Source organism: Rousettus aegyptiacus, unplaced genomic scaffold (genome assembly GCF_014176215.1).
Source record: "Rousettus aegyptiacus isolate mRouAeg1 unplaced genomic scaffold, mRouAeg1.p scaffold_m13_p_1, whole genome shotgun sequence".
In the NCBI taxonomy this organism is placed as follows: domain Eukaryota; kingdom Metazoa; phylum Chordata; class Mammalia; order Chiroptera; family Pteropodidae; genus Rousettus; species Rousettus aegyptiacus.
This window is the reverse complement of record NW_023416284.1, coordinates 100,637,341-100,662,443: the sequence shown is the minus strand read 5'-3', so window position 1 is coordinate 100,662,443 and position 25,103 is coordinate 100,637,341. Positions and strand designations below refer to the sequence as shown.

At 38.5% G+C, this 25,103-nt stretch overlaps 1 protein-coding gene and 1 pseudogene across 3 annotated transcripts; one reads left to right on the top strand and one right to left on the bottom strand.

The window, feature by feature from the left end:
- Positions 1 to 766: 766 nt before the first annotated feature.
- Positions 767 to 24,574, bottom strand: SPATS1 (spermatogenesis associated serine rich 1). Of its 3 annotated transcripts, none has more exons than XM_016128686.2 (8): positions 24,449 to 24,574; positions 23,985 to 24,131; positions 17,674 to 17,821; positions 13,999 to 14,123; positions 12,249 to 12,410; positions 4,296 to 4,416; positions 3,627 to 3,689; positions 767 to 2,181 (listed from the first exon to the last, which is right to left on the bottom strand). In XM_016128686.2, exons 2-8 carry the CDS (start codon positions 24,121 to 24,123, stop codon positions 2,034 to 2,036), a joined length of 906 nt encoding a protein of 301 aa, XP_015984172.2. In that variant the 5' UTR covers positions 24,124 to 24,131; positions 24,449 to 24,574; the 3' UTR covers positions 767 to 2,033. The 3 variants fall into 3 exon arrangements, with proteins under 3 accessions (XP_015984172.2, XP_036074342.1, XP_036074341.1); XM_036218449.1 differs by lacking the exon at positions 24,449 to 24,574 and having other exon boundaries at positions 767 to 1,820; positions 2,066 to 2,181; positions 23,985 to 24,289; XM_036218448.1 differs by lacking the exon at positions 24,449 to 24,574 and having other exon boundaries at positions 23,985 to 24,289.
- On the top strand, positions 13,084 to 13,201 carry LOC118606909 (annotated as a pseudogene).
- Positions 24,575 to 25,103: the final 529 nt, after the last annotated feature.

Genomic DNA, 25,103 nt, shown 5'->3' with positions numbered 1-25,103 from the left:
CAAAGTTGGTGATTGAACACTTCACCTGCCAGCTGTTAGGAGTGCCATGGAATAAGCCCTGGACACTGAGATGTGCCCAGACAGAACCCCAAATCCAGTGAAAACTGCCCATTTCCAGGGAATAGAATGTGGCCCTGCAACTTCAGAAATTTAATCATTTAATAATGTTTTAAATTATATCTACTTAGGTTTGGAGCAGCACCTAGAGATTATATATACCTCTCTGAAATCTAAAGACTACTATAAATCTTCTGAAACCATATTTTGGTTGTTTTTTGTAATACTTTTACTATGTAGGACTCCTCCCCTCCAAACACCAGAGTGCCTTCAGAGAGCAGTTTCCTGTTCCACCTAGATAAGCCCATCTGGAAATTCCTACAAAACCTTTTTCGTCTGTGTTGTGTTCTCCATTAATCACTCACGCATGTGGTTGCAGTTGGCATTTTTATGTTTTAAGTAATAGCAGCACACAAAAAAATTTTTCTCAAAAGTTAACGTATTTGAGAAAATCTGTTGGCAACCTCTTTTTTTCCTTTTCTAAATTATTTGGTTTTATTTTCTTTCCTGGATTTTGTTAGCGAGTGGGGCAGGTCTTGTGTCCTAGGGGCAAGATAATTATCACTGAGGTATGCTGATGTTAACACAAGAAATGGCCTGGCGCAGTTGCCTGCAGTAGCCATGTGGTCTCTCCTAGTTCACCTGAAGGCATGTATGAAGAGAGTATGAATGTACTATGTTCTAAGCCTGCTTCATTCACTTTGGAGTAGTTTGGAGGTAATGTTTTGACAGGGAAAGAAAGCATGTCTCATGTCTTGGGCACTTTGAGTCTCAAGCATAGGCCTTAATTCTCTCCTTCCATTTAAAGGTTTTGGAGGGACCAGATCTGTACCTCTCATTAGCCAACCAGTGGGGTCTCCACAGTGGAAAGGAGATTGGCTATGAAAATGTAGAGTCACTGGTTTGACTGCTGGGAGGCATAGCCTGACTGTAGAGGGTTGGCTTTTGTTCCCACCTTTTCCTCCAAATGTTTGCTTCTCACCTGATTGATGAGAGACCTTAAGACTCATGATTGGTGCTCACTGAGCTGTCATTCTGCTTGGCTGTGTAGACAGACAATACTGAAATGGGGGATGGAGCTACTGGGCAACAGTATCGATTACCTCATGGAGATCTAGCATTAAATTTTTGCTTGACATGTATTAAGTGAATAGAAGAGAAAATCTTAAAAGGAATTAATGAAGTGAGAGTAGTTTTACCAAAATTAATGAAAGCTCACATGTCTGTATTTTACCACTGAATTGAGAGCATCCTTAGAAAATAAAATTTAACCGAATAATACTGAATGTGAGCTATATAGGAGTATCACATCAAAGTTAAATTCTCCGAATTTGATATTTGTATTCTGATTTTTGGAGAATATCCTTGACCTTAGGAGACACATTCCAAAGTATATAGGTATGTAGGAGTAAAGGGTTATGATGTCTGCACTCACTCTCACATAAATCAGCAAAATAATAATAGTAATAATAAGAGAGAGCATGAGCACAATTTTAGGCAATCGTAGAATCTAGGTGAAGGATATACAGGTATTCTTTCATTGTACGAATCTCACAACTTTTCTGTAAGTTTGAAAGTTTTCAAAATGTAATATTAAAAAAAAAAAAAAAACAAAGCACGGTAATTCTACATCAAAGTCAAACATTTGATTTAGTCACACTGACAGAAACAATCAATTGGAAGAAGCTCTGGTCCAGAGTGTGGTCAGTGCATGCTCTGTGGGCCTGCTTCTGCTCAAGACTGTCTTGAAAAGTCCAAAGAACCTGTGGATAGAGGTACGGAGTTAAAAGTTGTGTTCCATTACAAGATTAAGAGTTCTCAACCAACACACTTGACCCATGACGTGCAGCCATGACATCGGCCCAAGGAACCACCTTTGGCAAAAGACATTATCCACTCTGGGGGAGGCTCTGCCTTCTCTCCTCTCCGTGATGAAGTCTCTCAAAAGCCTGCTTTTCTGGGCTCTCCTCCAGATTTTATGCAATTTTTTGAAGGTTCTTTAACCCACCAGCAGGAAATAAACTGTGTATGAAGGGGACCGCTGGTCGCCAATTGTTAAGCTCCTCGACTTCTCTTATCTCATTCTTCAGTTTGTTGGCCTTCTCCTTCACCCAGAAAGGCAAGCTGTAGGAAGGAAACACCCTGAGTTTCAGTTTGTCTGATGCAAAATTTACAAACACTGTCAGTGGACAAGGCACTACATCCTCCGAAAGTAAGAAGACCTCTAGTTTAGAAGATCAGTGTCAAAATAAAACACCATGTTAGTTGTTCGCCATTTGCCCCTGCCCCAAACCCAGATCTTTTTTCTGCCTTTCTCTACCCAGGAAGATGACCCCTGTAGCTGAAATCACCCTGACTCTTCCTTGTCCCCGCCTTTGAGCTGGGTTTGGCTATTGGGAGGCACCAACAGGAGATCAGAAGGTGAGAAGAGAGAGGGTATTTCCTGTGTGCTGTCTCTTGGGGTGTCCCAGTTCTGGCAGTGGCTGCGTTCTCCACTGCCAACAGCCCTTAATTCCCACTGCTCTGTGAACCATGATCCCTCCTCCTGCTGCTCAGACCTAGGAGTAGTAAGGGCTTCCCACTATCGGGAGCCTCTGGGTACTTCACCCTCCATGTGAGTCCTCTCAACCTGCCCACACATCTGTAAATAGTCCCTTACTAAACTGTCTTCAGAATTCCAGCTGAGTGCGCCTTCTGTTTTCTGTTGGGACTTCAGCTAATGCAGATACCCAGTGTCCTCCCAGGTATGTTGAGATTTTAAATGGCATATGCTGGGCTTCACTGTGTGTGTTCCAAAAGGTACCAGGCAGTGTGATTCCTGGGATGAGTCAGAGCAGGGAGATGAAGAATGTTTTTATCTTTCAGCATCTAGAACTTTTATTCTTTTAGGGAGAAATGTACCATGACTGGGAAAAAGCCGTAATAAACCTGCTGAAAGACCCTACAAGAAGGAAGAGGAGGACCACCATTTAGGTGACAGAAGGGAACCAAGGTTATCATTTAAAGCTCACAAACCAATGATAGAAGCCCAGGTAAGAAGAGCAGGACAAAGAGCAACATACTGACACATATTTCTTTCTAGGTTAGGACACTACTTAGACAAATGAGATTCAGAATGTAACTGAGCAAAAATATGCGATGAGAGGAATGATACCTCCTTCAAATACAGGAATACTCCAATGGCTTTCTCTCTGCCTCTTCAAACACTAACCATCCTTCCTGGATGTGTCCTTCTTTTCCAACAAACCCTTATCTTTTGGAAATCAGAGGCTCTGTCTTTTTGCTCCATATAACCTCCCCCTTTAGTGCATACCTAGCATACCACATGGCATCTGGTAGTCTGTCAATAATAACTGTTAAAGACATGAACAGCTCAGCTGCCAGACTCCACAGACAATTGCTTCCAAGTGTCTCACCAAAAACCCTCCATAGATACTGCCCTGCCCACCTGCTAGTATTCAAAACTCCCTGTGTATTGGGTGTCTATGAGTTCCTCCATAGAAGAAAACAATAAATAATCAATATTTTTCTAAAGAGAGCATAATTTAAAACATGGTGAGATAACTCACGTGGGAATTTGTGGAAGAGGCTCAAGTGGAATAAATGTGTCAAATTTCTTTTTATAAGGTACCCTGAAAAACAGAAAAGTTAATCATAAAATTGTCTTGGCCTCTACGGCAAAGAGATCAATACATCACTGTGTTCACTAAAATGTCTTATTTTCTCATTTTAATTGTCAAGCATAAGTTTCAAAACCGTGAGGGCCATAATAATTCTTATTATTTTTATCACTTTTAGTAAACATCATTAAATCAAATGTGGTTAATTTTTTAATTAACATTTTTAATGTAATACATTAACTACTTTTCTTTTAAATTAATAAACTTCTCTTTCTCCTCAGTCACTTTGGTCTAAGTTTAATTCCAAGTGTAAGTCAACCCAAATAGTAGTCACTAATTAACCACCTGATTTGGTATGAAAATCAAAGTCTTCAGATTTGTGGTAATAACAATAGGAATAAAATTAACAATCACTCTTTTGTAGTCAAGATCTTGTGTATAATTTTAATTATACATGTACATTTGTGCATACGCTAATGAATTAAATACGGACTTTTTAGAAATTTTCACCGTGTCATCTTGTGATCTACTCCTTATAAAATATAATTTATATGTAGTAGAGAAAAATACAATTCTTGTAAAGTTAACTAAATAAACCTAGTATTAACATATACTTACATTGAAAAATTCACGGGTGGGAGAGTTGATCCTGCTTTGTAGAAGCCCTTACTCTGTTCTGAGTACATATACGGATTATCTCCTGGAGTTAACTTTGGGATTCCATTCCTGGGATCAATATCTGTGAAAGATGTTTAAAAACAAAAATCATAAAAGTGGCTGAAGATGATCCACAGATTTGACATCACAATGGAAATAATATAATTTAGAGGTTTATTATGAGGAATATATTGGTGTCTTAAAGTTCTGCTTGCAATTGTCTTACCTTGAGAAGGAGATCAAAGTGTGAGCCTATGTTTGGGACATTTTCTAAAAGGCCTTGTTATGACTATCTCACCCTGGGCAAGAAGAATAGTTAAGTCTGGATAGACTATTTGGTTTAAAACGAATGGTAAATCAGAGGTATCTCTACAATGATGAGCAAGAACTTTGACTTAAAATCTTTTCATTCCTGAGTATCGATGCATTTTTTCAATCCCTCGAAGCAACAATCATTGAGGCTCTGCCTCTCTGACTGGGTATCTGGAGGAAATCAGCTAATGAGAGTCCAGTACCTCCTCTGCTTCAAGGACTTGGACAGTGCAGCAGCAGGAGGTGGCCTTCCCAGTGAAGAGGAGTTAGGAGAAAGTCCACTGCTGCTGGGCACCACTGCTTATTCAGCCAATACACTGACACCCAACTCAGCCCCTTCAAATAAGATGGTCACTTAAACCCATACATTTGATACCAGACGCACAGGAGAACAAGCCTAGACTGCAAGACAAACCAACCTTGGGACCAGAAGCAGGGACGTGTGGCTGGAGGAGGTCCTCCTTTTTAGCCCATACACTCAATGAACAGGACTCTTTTTTTTTTCTTTTTAAATGTTTGTTTTGATATTACTCAATTCGACTGTACCCATGATGCAAGCCATAGGGAGAACTAGGCGAGATTTTTGATAAGCTGATTCCTACCCAAATTCCTCTCGCTAACTCAGAGAAGCCAACTTATAATAGATAGAAGTACTTGAATTATTGGAGTATTTAAATTTTTTTGCCATTCTCTTTCAAAAGCCTCTTCAATAGCTAAGACTCTTCATCTAAATTTTTTATTAAGTGGAGTGAAATAGCACCAACTACACGCAAGGACTGAGCACCTGCTGACTGTGAGATGAGGAGGACTCAAAGTAAGGAGAGTGAAGTGACCTTATCTTTTGAATCCCAAACCAGAGCACTGACAAGTAAAGGTCAGCTGACAGCAGGAGGTGGTGAGAAGGGTGTAGACTTTGGAGACAGTCATGCCTGAGTGCAAATTCAGTTCTGCGATTTCTAGTTCTGTGCCCTTGAGCTATTTATTTAACTTCTCTAAGCCTTAGAATCCTCATTTATAAACTGTTTATTTTAAATGTCTACTTTAGATTTATTATGAATATTAAATAAGAATAGTTTGGACACAGTCTGGTAGCAGTTATTATTATTTGAAATCAGGACTAACCTACTATGACTCCCATCCAAATTTTTTCTTAATCTGGAAAATACAATTGCCATCTACCTAAGGTATAAACCTTTCCCTAGAAAATCTTAACTAGTTGGGGAAATGATATAAGGAGATTAAATAATACTATATAAGACGGTAAATGCCATCCGTACACTAAAAACAATAGTTCTAAAATTTTAGCACACTTTACAATCACCTAGGGAGCTTGTTAAAATGCAGTTTCCCAGGTCCTAACCCAAGAAATTCTGTTTCAGAAAGTTTGGAGTGGTTCCCAAAATTTGCACTTTTTACAAACTGTCCAGTTGATTATAATACACATGGTCTGAAGATAACACTTAGAAATCACTATTGTCAAAGATCTCACAGGATAATGTCAGCAAGTAGAAATGGAACCAATGGCTTGTGTGTAAGTAAAAGATGTTACTCCTAGGGGAAAATCTCTCAAACACCAGCTCTGAGATAATATGTTTAAGCTATTAGGTATAATATGGGATCTTGGTATAATTTCTGAATATTCCACAAAAACAGGTATCGGTCTAAAGTGCTGGCCACTGTGTATCAATAGCTGATAGATCCATAACACGATACGATCAGTTCTAATGTGTGCTTATGTTTAGACAAACCAAGTAATCTAAATATAAAGACGTTCAGGAGGTAGGAAATGGAATGTACACATTAAAATCAAAGGACCATATGAAGGAGCAAACTGTTCACCAAATAACATATTTTGCTCCACATTTCTCTACATTGATGCTGTCAGGTATAGTCATGTTCTAACCACGAGTAACGATGACGTGTGCCACTTCCAGACAGAATCATTTAAGAATTGATGTGTGACCCTCCAAGCTCAAAAAATAATGTGAGCTGGATACAGAGAACAAACTGATGGTTGCCAGATGGGAAGGGATTTGGGGGGCAGGGTGAAAAAGGCAAAGGGATTAAGAAATACAAATTGGCAATTATAAAACAGTCACGAGCATGTAAAGTTACAGTATAGGGAATATAGTCAATAATATTGTAATAACTATGTATGATGCCAGGTGGGTACTAGACTTCTTGGGGGGATCATTTCATAAGTTATAAAAATGTCTAATCACTATGCTGAAACTAACATAATATTAAATGTCAACTGTAATTGAAAAAAAAATTTAATTTTTAAATAATAAAGAAGGAGAGAATTTCACACAAGAAGAAGCGTTCAGTGTCAGATTTAACAATATCAAGTGCCGCAGAGAGATCAAGAAAGAAAAGAAATAGAAAAAGACTATGGCATTGGATGTTTAAAGAAATTATTGAACATTACCTAGGAAGTAATCACATGAAGACAAATCAAATATCAGTTTACAAGAAATGCATAAGACAGAGGAACCTGTTAACTGGTATCATGAAATGTAATAAGCAAAATTCTGACTATGGCAAACTCTCAGGACTAATGACCTAATTTCTTCACCAAATAAATTGCAAGAAAAAAAGGGAGGGGGAACTCATATATTAAAAGCAACTTAGGAGGCTTTTTAACTAATTGCTAAATGTGAACCTTTTTAAATGAACTATAAATACTTTTAAATTCTGACATTTGTGAATCGATTGGATATTTTTTTTAGACACCGAATAGATATTATGTGATATTAAGGAATTGTTGTTAGTCTTTTAAAGATAAGAATGGTATTGTGGTCATGTTAATAAAAATAATCTCTTTCTATTAGAATTACATACTGATATATTTACAGATGAAATTATATGATGTTTGAAACTTGTTTTAAAATAATCTGTGGGGGAGAGGGATTAAATAAGATGAGGTTAGCCACATGTTGATAATTGTCAAAGCTAAGTAATGGGTACATCTGTTTATATTATGCTCTTCTTTCTACTTTGACACATGTTTGAAAAGGTCCCTGATAAAAAAATTTTTCTTTTTAATAAAGGTAGAATAGGGGTTACCACTGGGGTAGGGGGAAGGAAATGTGTTATATTCAGGGAGGGGCCTATTAGAGGCTTCAAACATAAAGGTCATACACAATTTCTTAAAGAGAGTAAGAAGTTTACCAGTGTTTGTGAAATTTTATTCTATATAGTCAATAAATATTTCATAAATATACTTTCACATTTCCTCAGTATTTATAAAAACCATAAGAGGAAGGATGAAAGAATGGAAATTAATAAATACAAAAATCAGGATAATGTTTACTGTTGAGTTAGGAGGGAAGTGATGGCTTATTGTTAGGACTTGGATCAGCATGATAATCCCATTTACTTCTGAGATACACTTGTAGCTGGCCCAGTTGTGGCCAGTGAGACATGAGTGGAAAAAAGTCTCCTAAGTATCATGTAGTAAAATGTTTCCTTCCTTCTGAAAGGGGAAGGCAACGAGACAGTTTTTTCTTTTTCGTGTCTTAAATATGGACATGATGCTTGGAACTTCAACAGTTATCTTGTGACCATACTATGATAAGCATGAAAAAAAAAAAATCCAGCACTACTAGGAATGGTAGTACATAAAGACAAAATGAGGGGGATGAAAAAAAATGGCGTAGATGTTAGAGGCTCTGTTCATCCCTCTGATGACCAAATCAAAGTTGTGACGGAAACAAGGACCGGCAACAAGGAAAAATCACCTGGGATCTAGATGAAAGGGCCATACAACTAGGGAGAAATTCGAGAAATCACCCTGCAACAGCAGAAGGTAGGAGGGGACAAGGACGCAGTCTCCAGCAGCTGAGTGAGATCCAGGCTGTGTGAGCAGCAGAAACCTCTTAAAGGGGCCGCGTCTGCAAGCAGATTTTCACAGTGATGGACCTGCTCGCTCTGAGCACCAATGCCAATTCAGCTGCATGTAGGGGGCACCAAAGACTTACAGGGAGACAACGTCAGAACGAGGGCCAAGGCGAGACTTGCTCTGCACAGAAGTTCCAGCACTATCCACTGTCCCCTGTTGAGCCCTCCCCACTACCAGTGCACTAGACACTGCACTGCCATAGCTGCGATATCATCAAACTGGATAACAGGGGTCGCTCCGTCCAGAGGATTCCTTGAAACTCTGCCTCTCCCAACTCACAGTTCCACCCAAGCCACATCCAGGTATAGCCTCAGCAAGTCACGTGCTCCTTGCTGAGCAGCGCCTAGACTCACACTGGAGGCAGCTGGCCTCTGTTTCTGGTGTGGCCTTTGGAGGCAACTATATGCACAGCATCTGTGAATTGCTTGTTAAATATTATCAGGTGGCTCCAGAGGGGTAGAGGCTTAGGCTAAATTTGGCCTACAGCTGACCCCTTCTCAGGACTGTGCCACTGTACACCTACTTCACAAATCCACACTAATAAGACCAGAAGACTTAAGAGCTTTGCTTACTACATAGAAACAGACACAGAAAGGCAGCCAAAATGGGAAGACAAAGAAGCAGAAACCATATGAGAGAACAGAACCGAGATCCAGATATAATGGAGTCAAGTAATCTAACAGATGCAGAGTTCAAAACACTGGTTATAACGATGTTCAATGAACTTTTGGGAAGTGTAGATAAATTCAGCAAAGAGATAAAAAACATAAAAATGGAAATGGAAATTATAAAAGGGAACCAGTGTGAAATGAAGAACACATTATCTGAGATGAGCAGTATATTAAATAGAATAAACAAAGGAATAAACAAAGTGAATAAAGAAGAGGATCAAATGACCTATGTAGACGATGAGAAAGCCAAGGATACACCATCACAATGGCAAGAGATAAGATGCCAAGACTAAAAATAAGGAGCATATGGGACACTATTAAGGGTCCAAATATATGTCTGATTGGCATTACTGAAGAAAATTAAGATATTAAACAGCTGTTTGAAGAAATAATGATGGGATACTTTCCTAACCTGGTGAAGGAAATGGACATAAACCCCAGGAAGCTCAGAGAATTCCAAAAATCAGGGATCCAAAGAGGCCCACACCAAGACACATCATAATTAAAATGCCGAAGGTTAAATACAAAGAATCTTGAAAGCAGCAAGAGAAAAGCAGATAATTACTTATAAGGGAATATCCATAAGACTGGCAACTGATTTCTCAAAAGAAACTATGCAGGACAGAAGGGCTTGGTGAAAAAAAAAATATTCGACAGGATGAAGACCCAGGATCTACAATCAAGGATACTTTATCCAGCAAAACTATCATTTAGAGTTGAAGGACAGATAAAATGCTTCTCTGACAAAAATAAGCTAAAGGAATTTATCACCACCAAGCCAGTATTCCAGGAAATGTTGGAAGGACTTCTTTAAGAAGAAAAAATACAAAAGACTCACTTCAGATTGAAAGACACACACAGACTAAAAGGAAGGGGATGGAAAAAGATATTGCTTTGATGGACCTAGAAGTTATTTAAGTCAGACAGGGAAAGATAAACACCATATGATTTCATTTATATGCAGAATCTAAGGAATAAAAAGAACAAACTAATCAAAAACAGACTCGCAAATATAGTGGAGAATTTGGTGACAGACAGAGGGGAGGAGGTTTGGGGGACTGGGAGAATGCGGTGAAGGATTAAAGAAGTACAAATTAGTAGCTGATGGATGGTCAAGAGGATGGGAGCACGGCACAGGGAATGCAGTTAGCATTAAACATTGGCTAGGTGGAGGGTCAGGGGAGGGAGAAAGCAATTGGGATAGTTTTACAAACTATACAGATGTCTAACCAATGTACTGTAGACTTGAAACTAATTAAAATAAATAACTTTTAAAAAATAAAATAAAAATGGAAATAAGCAAAAAAAAAAAAAAAAAAGATAACATGAGCCTGTATCTTTGATGACATCACTGAGAAACCAGACCATACAAGCCACCTAGATTTCAAGGCTTCTTCTTAAGTACCTAATAAATATCTTATGATTTAAGCCTCGGACAATAAGTTTTTTTCTCTTACTTGTAGCCAAGGGCATTTCTAAATAATATGCAGCTAAATTTAGTCCCTTCCTGGTTTTTCTCTGTTGTTTCAGATTTAAACCAGTTAAATAAATCCTTCCTATTCTATCCTATGGCTGCGTCTCAGTTAAGAGTGCGAAGCAGGAATGTGCACATGCAGGATCACATGACATCGAGACTTTAGTGGAAGGCTTTGGGGCTCAGGTTACTGTCTGCAAACCACACTGTCTGCTGTTTGCCTTATCTCTGCTACTCTGAGAGCTGGCAAATATTTCTGTTGTCTGCTAAAATGTGTCATCCAGTCTGATCCTCAGGAAACCATCCGCCTCTTCGATGAATCATGTGAAGCATAAATTTATTCTCATGAAAAGATCCCTGAATTGATGATCCACAATGCATCATACTGTAGCCTCCCAGCATTCCAGTGTGAGACCTGTGCAGCTTTCCTGGCTTGCTTTCTCTCTTTCTCTCATTCTTTCTCTGTCCTAACCTCCACTGCCTTCACAGGGCACAGAAATGCAGCTATTCTTCCACAACTCCTGAGTGGGTGAGCCCCCGAGGCTGGCTTTCTGCCCATCCATTGCCCACAGCTATCACTAACCTCTTGCTCAGAGTCATGGTAGATGTCACTTCCGTCTGAGGCTTGAGGTCGTTCTCCAGCCCACTCTGAGATAGAAGCCCCAGCTAGTTCTTTGCCAACCACCCCCTAGAATTTGACCCCAGGAGTTGGGCAGGATGCAGGGCTCCTCAAAGTCCCCACATCAGTGACAACTCTCTCACCTTCTCTAGTACAGCTTTTTTGTGTATTCTCTATCCAAACAAAAGCCTTGGTTTCCAAAACTTTTTGTCTCCAATAAGAGTTTAAAAGTCTATTTTTAAACTCAAATTGAGAACTTTCATGTCTTTCTCTTTGTATTCCTGCAACAGCAATTCCACTCACCCCCGCAGCAGGGGCTGCCTCTTACCCAGGTATTTCTGTGGAAGAGTGTGCCATAAATGGTCAGTTGGTACTCAGCAATTCTTTAGGGTCTTTCAATAAATTATGGATAGGTCGGGACAGAGAAATCACCAAGTTACAAAGCAAGGATAGAAGTAGATGATAGATAGATGATAGAGATATATATGCTCATCTCAATTACCTTTAATTAAATAAGCTATGAAATAATAACATGCACTTCAGGCTTAGGTTTATGGGATATTTTCCTTGTGAAGAATATGAAGTACAATTTAAATGCATATGACAGGCATCATCTAATCGAAACATGAATTATTTTCTCCATACTTCAATGAAGGTTTCTATTAATATCTGAGAGAACTTATCTGGTGATTTAAATGTCACATTAGCATTTCATGAAACTCAGAGAAAAACAAAAATATGGATCAGCGTATGTTACGAGTTCTTTGCCAAAAGTGTAGCCTGCCAACCATCCTCCTGTTCCTATATTCCTGGATACACTAGGGTGACATGGTGACCTCGCAGGACTGCCCCAGCCACAGAATGCCGGGCCTGCAGAATCACGACCCAAGGGTACTTTAGGGCATAGCACAGTCCAGGTCCAAGAGGAAAACATTACCGTATTTCTTCCTCCCAAGGCATTTGTCCACCGTCTTCTCTGACAGAGACCTTTTGTTGCCGAGGAAGACTCCATTAAAGAAGCACTGCTTTCCAACATGGTAGGTGTGGATATTGCTGCTAAATCTTGGGTAAAATGTCCACTCAGGACGCTGCCCATCTTCTGCAAGACATCAGAAATCCTTCCATTAGCACCACTCCCAGCCTCATACTGCAAAGGGATGACAAAAGATTATGAAAACTCCCCAGGCACTCTCTGGCTGTATAACCTTCGTCAGCGTGTATAATTCCTTGGTTCTACTTCAGGGCAGTGTTAGCCTCTGTGGGACTAGGCGCAAAAGGAAGGGAAGTGGAGAGAAAGCTGTCTAAATTAGAATTCTCTCTCTTTTTTTTTTTTTCATTTTTATCCTCTCCTCCAAAATTAAAGCCAATTTTATGGTTAGAAGTGATGTATGGGTTGGGAAGCTCAGAGACAGTTTTACAAGCACCTATAATGCAACTTTCACTCTAATAGGGGAGAAAGGAATAACCATCAACCAGGTTAGGGCTGGGCCAACCATGGCAACTTAACTGAATGGAACATGGTGTTGGCAGCAATAATGGCACCCGCATGAACAACAGTGACACCAGGATACATGCACATGTGATTATGGCAAATGAGAAAGGTTGCCATGAGACCTCAGGCAAGTTACTGGACCTCTCACTGTCTTTGCTTCCTCGTCAATACTTTTCCTATAACATTGCTGAAGTGGTTTTAAGCAACAAAAGATCCCCGAAACAGCTCTAGGGTTACTTTAAAAATAGTTGGGGTGTGTGGTGGCCAAGGAAAAACACAGGTCTACAGCCATGCCACCCTGAACAAGCCTGATACCATCTATCTTGGAAGCTAAGCAAGGTCGGGCCTGGTTAGTACTTGGATGGGAGACCACCTAGGAAGACCAGATGCTGTAGGCATAAAAAATAAAAGAATAAAGGATTGTAAGCTGACAAGGTCCTTGCAATCTGTGAAGTCAACCAAGGGTTGCCTTGCCTTATTAAAAAAAAAAAAAAAAAAGACAACACAGGCTTTGGAGGCAGGCAAGTTTGACCCCGAATCCCATGACTATTTTCTAGCTATGTGTACTTGCATGGGTAACTGAATCTCTCCAAGCCTCAGTTTCCTTTAGTGTAAAATGGGTAGGTCTCTATTAGCCACATAGATCTATATGTATTGACACAGACAGAGGTCCATGATTTATTCACTTTGAGTGACAATAGTTTGTATACTATTTGCTACTACTGAAAATATGGCTGTATACTATATTCCATATATATTTGGAGTATACACACACACACACACAGCTATACATTTCAAAATTCTGGAAGAATTTATATGTATGTGTGTGTGTGTGTCTGTCTGTATGTATGTATGTATATATACATATATATGTGTATCAAACTGTTCACAGCTATTGGGCAGAATGGTGATATCGTTGGAGAATATTGGGGAAGGAGTATCTATACTCTACATACTTCTTTATTATTTCAGGATTTTGATACAGTGCTTTTATGGTTTTTATATGAAGGCATTTCATTTTTAGAAAACATATAACAATGCTTTTCCCAGCAGAGTTGTTGTAAGAGTCAGAGATGAAGTGTTTCAAATATCTGGCACTTAGTGGGTCTTCAGTGCATGGCACCAACAGTATAGCAGACTTCTGAACATACCCTGGGCATGGAGGCATGTGGAGGAGGATCTATGACTTACTCACTTGTCTGCAACTTAAGCAGGCTGAACTCCTCAGGATATTTATCCTTTTGGACTTCAGGCGATGAGGTTTCAGAGGAGCGATCAGAATGTGAGGAGGAGGATTTCAGATCCAAATCTGCAGCAAGGCTGGAAAGGAAGCAGAGGGATTAGATTCTCCCATGTGCTTAATTGGTATTTAGAACCTGATCTTACATATCTTACACTAGAATTACCCTCACTTATGAGAAGTAGACCTACTCCTTCATAAATGTACATGAGCATATAATTTATTTATTCACAATTTGAGGGGGCTTAAACATGTTCAAAAGATGCATGCTTAAAAAGAGCCGTGGTTCCTTAAAAGATTAAATATGGATTTATCATACACTCCTAGGCATTTTGGGTACACCCGAAAGAATTGAAAACAGAGACTCAAGTAGATATATGTATGCAAATGTTCACTGCAGCATTATTCATAAGAACCAAAAAGTAGAAACGACCCAAATATTCATCAAAAGACAAATGAATAAACAAAATGTCACTTATACATACATTTCAGACATAAAATAGAATGAAGTTCTGATACATACTACAACATGGAGGAAACTTGAAAACATATGTTAAGTAAAATAAGCCAAACACAAAAGGACAAGTAATCACCAGAAGTGATTACTTTTTGGTTTTTTTACATATTTGTTCTATTTTTTCTGTTTGCTTTTAGTTGCATTTTAACATATTAAGTTCTAATATTTTAGAATCAAATATATCTATTTTTCTTATATTGCTTTATGATTTCTTCTATTGCATGTAAGCTAGGAAAGTTTTCTCCCATCTGGGAATTTAATAAATATTATTGAATATATGAATAGCTGATCCTATTTCCTTCTAATTTTAATATCTTGATTTAAAAATATTTACTACCTAATCTTTTTGGAATTTATTTTGTTATATCTGGATCTAAGTTATTTTTTGTTTCCTTATAGGTAGCTAATGTGTTAAGGGCAACATTTCTTATGACCTTTTGCTTTCCTCCGCATACTTTGTGAACCATTTCTATGATATATTTATTACACATACTGGCATTTCTTTTTTTCAAATCTATGCTACTCTTTAAAAAAGTGGTAATCAGGAAACCAGCTTGTCACAATTCCTTTAAAAACATGTTTTAGCCCTTCTTGATTGTTATTATTTTTTCTCAGACAAATATTAGAATAATTTTAAATTATCAGAAATTTTCACTATAATTTTGATTGGAATTAAACTGAACCAACAAATCAATTTCAAATTGATTTCTTTTATTCTGCTAGCTGCCCAGTCTGAAATATCATATGTCTTTCTATTAATTTAAATCTTTCAGATTTCTCCATAAATTCATATTATTTTCTTCAAAACAACTTGCTTATAATTAGAATTATTCTTAGATTGATCTGTTGTGATGGTTGCCAGAGTGATTACTTTTTCTCTACACCCACAATAGCTTGTTGTAGGCCTTTTTAACTGCCAGAGAGCTCGGCACTAAACATAATCCTCTATGATTATAACCAATTCAGTCTAGGTTTGTTTTGGATTATTTCTTCCTTTTCTCTTTATACGTATTGCTTTTTTTAATTTCCATTTAATGACTTTATTGAACACTTATCTTCTTTTGTAAAATTTTTTTGAAGCATAATTCACATACCATATAATTCACCATTTAAATTGTATAACTCAATGGATTTTAGTGTATTTAACTGTGCAACCATCGCCACAGTTTTAGAACATTTTCATCACCCCAAGAAGAAGCGTGTACCCTGTAGCAGTCACCCACTCCATGTCTACTATCCTCCCAGCCCTAGACAGCTACTAATCTACATTTTATCTCTATAGATTTGCCTAATTTGGACATTTCGTATAAATGGAATCACCAAAATGTGGTCCATGGTGTCAGGCTTCTTTAATTTCACATGTTTTCAAAGTTCACCCATGTCGTAATATGAATCAGTACATCATTCCTTTTTTCAAAAAAAGTGGTACATTTTTTTACATTCACAGCCAAACATTTGCCATTTTATCCATTTTTAAGTATACAGTTCAGTGGCATTAATTACACTTAAAATGTTATGCAACTAAGCTGCTTTGTATGTGATAGATGGCCTTGGCCAATGTTTTCAGGTATAGTTATCCGTTATCAAATCCTAGGCTCTTTGTTCATAGTATTACATCATCCTTTAATTTGAATAGTTTCAAAGCAACTTCATATTACTTGTCTCTTTTGCTCCCTACTAACAATCTCGTGATGGCCAATAGAATCATTTCTATTTGAAAAGGAAGTTAACCTTAATAAAACACACCTAAACAGGGTCAGAGCCAGATCTGCAGTCTTACTCTAGACTATGTGCCCTAAAAATCATAAAGAACCCTAGTTTAATAACTCAGAAGTCTAGTATAGCTTGATCTCCAGTTTTAAATAATATATGTATACTAATATCTTTGAACTTGGTACTGTGTAGATAGAGTAAAAATGCAAATAATTCAGAGTCCTTTCCCCCACTGAGTTCAGAACATATGATAATTTTGACATTGGCATGAAATAAGTCTCTCTTAAATATTTTTCAAAAGGTTTTGCTGAACAAACTATATAGAAAAAATTGCAAGGATAAAGGAAATTTTCCAAAAGAACTGTAGAAGTATTAACTACTTTGTTTACTCAACAAACATTTATCGGAGTACATTTTGTGGCTGGCACTGTTCCAGACACCGGGGATCCAAACACAGTACCTGCTTTCAAGGAGCTTAGGGCTGAAGGGCAGAGGTCAGATAAACAGGTGATTGTGGAAGAATGGGGAAATGTGAGAAAAAGCAGTTTTTAAAAAGAGTAGTATAATATGATCTCAATTGTGTCAAATAAATATATATTTATATGCATAAGAAAGAAATAGAAGTTTCTTATGCATATAAAAAATAATATCAAAATTTTAACACTGATTCTCTAAGAGGTGGATTATGATTTTTATTTTGAATACTGTTTTTGTATTTTCAAAATTTCTATAATGAACTGAAATTATGTTCATTAAACAAAAATTTTTATAAAAAAGATTTTCAAAACTTTTATTGTAAAAGAAATATAAACAGAGAAGAGCACATCAAACATAAACACAATTTTATGAATAATTATAAAGCCAACATCCATGACAAGAAACAAAACAAGGCCAACCCTCCCCTCCAATTCCCTAAAACTATCTGTGTATCCCTTTGATTGAGAGATAACCATTATTGTAACTCTCGCCCTCAAGGTAATCATTTCTTTCCCTTTTTTTAAGATTTGCCACCTATGTGTGTATGTATGTATGTATGTATGTATGTATGTATTTCCAAAATACATAGTTTTTGAACTTTATAATTGCGAGCCCTTGCATAGCACTTACCGTATGCCAGGGAGTCATCTAATCACTTTACATGTACCAACTCATTTAATTCTCACAACAATCCTACAGAGTAGTATCCATATTTTACAAATAAGAAAACTGAGGCCTGGGGAGGTAAAACAATTTGCCCAAGTTCACAGAGATGCTAAATGGCAGAGCTGGGATTTGAACCCAGATAGTCTAGCTTCAGAACCTACGTTCTTGCCAGAGATGTTAAGCTGCCTCTCAGACTGTTGGCTATTTGGTCAGACTTCACTCCACTGTTTATGGCACTTTACTGAACCCTTACTTACTCTAGGTGAGCAGACACTCTGCAGGAACGTGGAGGCTCACTGACACTTAGACCTGTTTCAACAGAAGACGAGGGGCTGACCCTTTGGGCAGACGATGTTGTGTTGACAAAGCATCCCTTAGATTCCAGAAAATCCTTGTGTTTAGTACCTGCAACACATAGGTATCACCATTTGATTACATTAATGAAAATACTTCCCACTCTATCATGTTCCCTAGATTACAAATATATTTTTTTAAAAACTAAAATTTTTAAGTATTTACTGTACGCTAGAGATTGTATTGACATCTTACATATATTTTCCCATGTAATTCTCATAACCACCCACAGATGTAGGTATTACTTACCATTCCGTTTTACAGATGAAGAAACTGAAAGTCAGAAGGATAAGCAACTTGCCAAAAATCACAGAAAAAATCAACATCTCTGCCCAGATTTGATCACAGTTCTTGTGGACCAACAGTCTAACATCCTAACCACTATGCTAGACTGTTTGCCCCCCAACACACATAGTTCGTCTGCCCTGAACAAAGTGAAAGAGATAAGATCTAACTTAAGCTATATTACTGTACTTTGTACTGAGCATCTCAATATGATTTTCCAAAGGGTTTGTTCATAGGAGAACTAATGAATATAGCTGTTAATCATAACCCAAAGAACTGTCTTCGGAAACGTGCATGGGTTCCCCTTACACTAGTGTCGTCATTCATTTATACTCACATCTACCCCACCAGACTGTGTCTTATTCATCTTAGCAGCACTCACCACAGGGGCTAGCACAAAATAGATGTTCAATAAGTGTTTGAGTAAATAAAAGAAAAAGGATTATAACTCCCCAACCACCTGTAATTACAAATAAGAGTCCTGACAGCCAGTGACTGTATCCATTGTCTCCAGTCCACTATACAATCACCACTTCATGAAAGACACTCTCTTCACTCTCTTCTCTTATCATTTTATAGAGGTGTGTGCCTTGTCCATTCACTTTTTTTAAAATGTCAGATGAATAGCGCATTTATTTACACATAACTCCATAGAGCATAGAAACTCAGTAGACACGATGTAACTTCTGGTTATTAGAAAATTACGAAAAATAAGATTCAGACTTCTCTGACTCTGGAGAGCATTTTTAGACTGACTGCTGTTCCTCCCACGTGGTATCATGGTCTATATGCATACGGTATCCCCACCCGCTGTCTGCAAATTCCTACCATCTATCAATAGGACTACTACCTAGACCATTTTTTATTAATTTCTTTTCTACTCCCTCTCAAATTCATAGAGCAAATGGATCATATCTTTTCCTCTCTTGTCAAGTCTCAACCCTATCACCAAGCATTTTACTCTTAAGAGGACTTTGCCTGTGACTCTACCAAGTTTGAAGATCAGCTGAACTTCTTCGTCCCCTCACAACCCCTCATTCTGGTGTTTCTCAGGGTATGGCAAAGAACTGTCTGCATCAGAATGAAAAATACAGATACCCAAATCCCATTGCAGACCCACTGAATTAGAAACTCTCTAAGTGAGGTCTGGGAACCAGCCTTTAGAACAAGTCCCCCTCCACTGGCAGCGCATACGCTCATGTTTGGCAGTGATTTTCCTCCTCTGTAAGTCAAGCTCCATCACTGCACCGCATTCCATCCTGTGCCACCTCCTGATGCACAGTATTCCCCAAATTTGCCTGGTCATGAGAATCACCTAGGGGTACTGCATGTTTAATAACACGCAGATTCTAGGGCTCTGACCCAGATCTACTGGGGAAGAAGTGGGAATCAGTATGTTTAAGAAGCACCTCAGGTGTTGATTCTCAGGGCCAGACAAGTGTGGGAAAAGCTGTTCTGGAATATGCTACAGGGCATAGAGCAGCCCCATAGGTATAGTGAGGTCAACTGGTTGCTTGAGGTGTGAGTAATCGGGAAGGAGTGGAGCCCAACAGAGGGGCAAGAAAGGGACAGAGCTGTGAAGAGAATAGCATAGGTCCCACATAGCCAAAGGAGTAACCACCCATATACTGAGCCACAAAAGTAACATCAACAAAACACATTCTACACTCTCTGACCACAATGTAATACAATTAGAAATCAATAATAAAAAGACAGCCAAAAAACATCCATAAGCTTGGAAACTCAAACCACACTTGTAAATATTTCATATAAAAGGAGAAATCATAATGGAAAGCATTAAGTGCTTAATGATCAATGATCTAAGTACTATATATCAAAACTTGTGGGGTTCAACTAAAGCAGTAATTAAAAACTAGAGCCTTAAATGCATATACTCTATTTCACTGAATATAAGACACCATCCATTGTAATAACATTATCTTATGCACCACAAAGAACAAAAGCTGCCAATTAAACTATGACATATGCTTTATCACTTAGAATTTTTTATTTTATACTTATTGAAGCACTTTTAAACTTAGAGATTTAGATCACATATCACTCCTATGCATATTTAAAGAAGGAAAATATAAGCAAAATAAATTGATTAATGTATTCTTAAACCTTACTCACATTCAGAAGTTTGATTACTCACTTTTCAACTCAATCACTCATGTCCACATTTTCCACTTTCATTGACCTCGGTGCAACAACAACATGGGTGAATCAGGATCTCTTAATGGGTGCTCCTCTACTGCCTCTGAAGTTTAACCACAGACACACCTTCTACATTACACAGCAAAGTTTATGGCAAATACTTCACACCTGCCACTAGGCCCACAGGACTGGTAAGACTGATCCGACTTCAGAGATGCAAACTTGAAAAATGTTCATCTTAGAATTGATGAGTTAAAGTATAAAAAAAGCCAAAGATTCCAAAATTAATGAGCTAAGCTTTCAGTTCAAGAAATAAGAGAAAAGAGAATAAGCCCCCAAAAATAATAAGGAAGGAAATCATAAAATAAAAGCAGAAATGAATGAAATAAAAAAGATTATCAGAAGCATGGATTCATGGAGAAAATTAATAACATAGATAAACGAAGTTCAAGAAAAAAATTTTAAACACAAGTAAACAGTATTAAAAATGAAAAGGAGGTCATAATTACCAATAAAATAGCAATAACTTTATACCAAAAATGTCAAATAACTTGTTCAATGTTACAGAGCTATGGAGTAAAATTTATAAAATGTAGTTTGATGTTATAATAATCAAGGTGGTACTGATACAAACCCTAACAGATAAATCAGGAAAACAAAACAGAAGACTTAGAATAAATTTTATATGATAATGGTGACATTTTATCTCCGTGAAGAAAGGATCAATTATTCCAAAGAATTGCTGGAACAACTAATTATCCATTTGAAATCAAAATAAAATTAAATCTCTCTTACCTCAAAATAAGTGCCAGATAAATTAAAGATTTGAATATAAAACTTAAAATAAAAGATAGACCTAAAAAATGATAAGTGAATATTTATATAATCTTAGAGTGGTGAAATTATTGCTAAGAAAGATATTAAACACAGGCAAAATAAAGAAAAAGATCTATAAATTTGGATGCATATACATTTAAAACTTCCATAGCAAACTATAAACTGAAGGAAATTTATAATACATGATAAGAAAAAAGTTAATAGTCATGACGAATTGTGAGTTTTTATAAATTTATATGATGAAAATAAATACCCAAAGAGGGGGAAAAAATAGGCCAAAGAAATGACTAGATAATTCATTTTTAAAGATAACAAACATACAAATAGCCAATATACATTTGCAAAAAAGTTCACCCAGTCTAATAATCAAAGAGCTAAATTTAAAATGAGATACTATTATTTGCTATCAGTTTGCAAATACCCAAGTTTGGTCCACCTTGGAGGAATGGCATTCTTGTACATTGCTGCTGGAAGTGTCCCCTCTTACTGAAGAGCAATTTGGCCATGTGTGAAGAGCATATGAGCGAAGCCTATGAGAAGAGCGGTTTTGATCCAATGGCTCTACCTCTAGAAACATACCTATGTAAAAGTTATGAAACTTATGTATAAGGATGCAGAAAGGACCCACACATGTAGAGAATAAGATCAAAAGCATAGAAGGATGTCTTCTAGGTTGATTTTCATGTGTAAGTTCTGAATTATTTATTATAGCATTAACAACAGCTGCCTTTTCATAACATGTAAACATTTAAATGATATATTTGCCACTAGAGGACTTGAGAGTTAACCAAAGTAAGGACTGGTTGTTAGGAATAGTATCAGAAGGGACCCTTTTGCAAGTTTTTTGCTTTTTTTTTTTTTTTTTTAATGTTAGGGGCGAAATTTCAATATATTACATAACCCTGAAAAGGAGCAGTGAAATCACATCCACAAATTTAGCATATTTCCTTGTTTGCTTAAGAAGTTTTGTGTTGGAAACACTCTAGAAAGTAACCTGTCACTGCCGTAACAGGGATGGCTTACCTGATGGGCAACTACAAAAAAAAGCAATCTCTCTGCTAAACATTCTCCAGGCTGAAACATCCAACTGACTACAAGATCTTTCTAGAAGTAACTCAGCCTCAAACATGACCTAGAGATACAAACATGGCCTCAAGCTGCCTCTCCACTTCTGCTCAGGTAGGAGAATAGTGCTGGGAGCGTGAGTCTGAATCCTTCCACTCTGATACGGATGCTCTCATTGTGTAGAGTGACATCAAGTAACTTTATGCGAGTCAATGGCCTCTCCATGCAAGCTCCCAACACCTGCCCCCACCTCTCTATCTAGCTCACTAGGCTGTGGTTAGGAACAAATAAGCTAAGGTACATCCTTTGTGAAAGGGTCACCATTTACCATAATTGTTATTCAAATGAAATAAATATCCAGTAAGCCATAAGATAAGAAATTCTAACAGGTCACTAAAACACTATGAGATAAGACACTGCAACCAAAAAGACCAAGAGAAGGTTCTGGTGACTAGAAAGGAATTGGGGGAGAAAGGAGAATTTAGAAGAAATTGTTTCTTTGGTAACATCTGTAGTGTTCACAATAATTATTTCCATTTCTTTGGACAGGAATAACAACCTTACATAACCAAGACAGTTTCACACACTTGTCATCTCAGCTGATTTATACAATAGCACTGTCTGGAGGGGAGAAAATAGTACATCAAACCAAATTAGCTTAACGTGGATACCCTTTAACTAAACATTCAGTTTCCCACCCCTGCTTATCTGCTCAACAAACAATCTAAGGACCTAGGATGGTGGTTGTTAACCTTTTTTTGGATCATAGACTTTCCTGAGAAGTAATGAAAGCAATGGGCTCTCTCTGCTGGAAAAATTTATATACACCCACAGCAGTGCATTCATCTTCAACTGGTCTTTGGAGCCCTTCCTTCCTGACCCCCAGGGCCTCCATGTTAAGCTGAGCTCAGGTGTGGCCTCTTGAGTAGACACACCTACAGAGCAGAAAAGGAAGCCATGGGATCTTTGGTTAGTATGGTCTGGGGGTCTCAAACTGGTGCTCTACTGGCACTCCCAACTCAGAAACATGGAGCCCTTCATAGAGCATCTCATTCTTTAACCCAGATCAACCTGGAAACTGCAGAAAGTTCCAGAGCTTAAAGTTAGATTTCCAGAACCTTCTTCCCCTTGCTGACCTAGGCATGTTGGGCAATTAAGGGTTCTAACGCCTCCTGCTCTACTGGCCCTGCTTGTGGGTGGGCGTGTAAGCCATACCTCCTTTCTCTCCCCACATCTGTGAAGGAGGAGATCGCAGATTTGGAATACAGAAGACCAGCGACCAAGCTAAGATCTGATGGGCACAAAGGGAACGTTTTACATTCCTTTTTGCAGCACACAGGTCACTCACCTATAATAGGTATATGCCAACCTGGGCATATACTCACTCTGAGGTTTTCTGAGAGACTATGGCTGCTCTGTTCTTTGAAGGCAAATGTGCCCCCAAACATCTTCCTCGGCTTTGACAGCCAATTACAGAGTTATCATCCATTATTTAATTTAGACCTTTCCTTAAAGTGGTCATAATTTCCACTTGACCTGTCCCATCCAATAAACAGTGCCACAAACCTACTAATATTGAGCAAAAGGGGAAAAAAATGAAAAGGCGTGGGTTTTGAAGACTGGAAGACTCACGTCAAATCCCAGTTTCATCATTTATTGACTGACGCACTGACGCACTCTGCTTTGTTACTGCTCTCTACCTTATCAGATCTTGGGTTAATACAGATATAAGCTACCCAGTCAAGTAGGGGTTTTTTATATGCCACCAAACCAGCCTCCTTTTAAACTTCAGATGGTACCTCTTGGCTCTAGCATACTTGGATATGGCGACCAAACCCACACTCAGCCCTCCTGATTTGTTAAACTCAACTGTATGTCCTCTCCACCGTGGTCATGCCAGAGGCTGTTTTCTCTCGAAGCTTCTCTCGAAGCTTCTCCAGCTCTCCGCTGCAGGTCACTCTGGAGATAGAGGGAAGATCGGAGTTCCGTGGACCGTTTCCCTTGTACATGGACTCATCTATGCACGTGTTGATTTTAAATATTAAAGGCAACCCAGAGACAAAGAAAAGACCTTTGTAAGAAAGGTAGTAATCAAAACAAACAGAAACTCTAAAAGCCATTGAAAGTCAAGAGGGCAGGATCGGCCTCTTCACCAGTTCTCTGGCTCTCCAGAGCTCGGGTCGGTTCTCCCCCGCAGCCCAGCCGAAGAGTTCACTGCCACGCCCACACAAGGTGCTCCCTCCCTTTCCACCTCTGAGTCTTCCGCCCCCTCCCCCCAGGGGTGGCCCAGCTCTACTGGAGGCCTCCAAGAAAGATACGGCGAGATCAACGCACCAACTGGCAGCCGAACTGCCGGGTACCAAGCCAGGAATGGAGAGCCAAGGGCAGGAGACACAGACGCCACCTCTCCTCCCGCAGAGGTGCGTTCCTGGTAGCTAGGGGCACCCACCCAGCAACGCGCGCGCCGCGCCGCGTCCCACGCAGCCGAGCTTCCGGGTCCTCCTCCCTCTGCATCTTGGAGCTCTCTGGTCCTCTGCTTGTGATGGAGTCTTCAGAGAGGAGCAGAGCTAGAGCCCCCAGGTATGGCTGGGCGTTGTGGGCAGGGACCACTGGAAAAGTTGCTCAGTGTTTCTGGGCTTTTTTTTTTTAACAGTTGTGGCTCTCCCTTGGGCAAATTTCATTATTGGAACTGTAGCCTCTGGTGGCTGTGAAGGATGAGTCCTCCACAAAACTTGCAGATGTCCACTTATAATTGGTATTGATTAGACAGGATCACCTACCGCTTACATAGCGCTTTTTCTGAGCCAGGCACCCTGGTGGATGATATCTTAATTAAGCAGCCAGCTGCATTTTTCAAAATAGAAAGCTGAATACGAGCAAGAATTTGCTCAAGGTCACCAAGAAAATAGCTTCATTCCCGAATTTCCTCACTCCAAATCTACCACTCTTTCCATCATACCAACTTGAATTTGTTTCACTAATCTTTACC

Excerpts from the sequence above, each read along its gene's own strand:
- SPATS1 (XM_036218448.1), bottom strand. The coding sequence starts at position 24,234 with ATGGCTTTTAGAGTTTCTGTTTGTTTTGATTACTACCTTTCTTACAAA. Across the intron at positions 17,822-23,984 it reads CACGGTGGAGAGGACATACA|GTACTAAACACAAGGATTTT; the intron begins GTTGAGTTTAAC and ends TATGTGTTGCAG. Across the intron at positions 14,124-17,673 it reads AGAGTGTCTGCTCACCTAGA|CCTTGCTGCAGATTTGGATC; the intron begins GTAAGTAAGGGT and ends CTTCCTTTCCAG.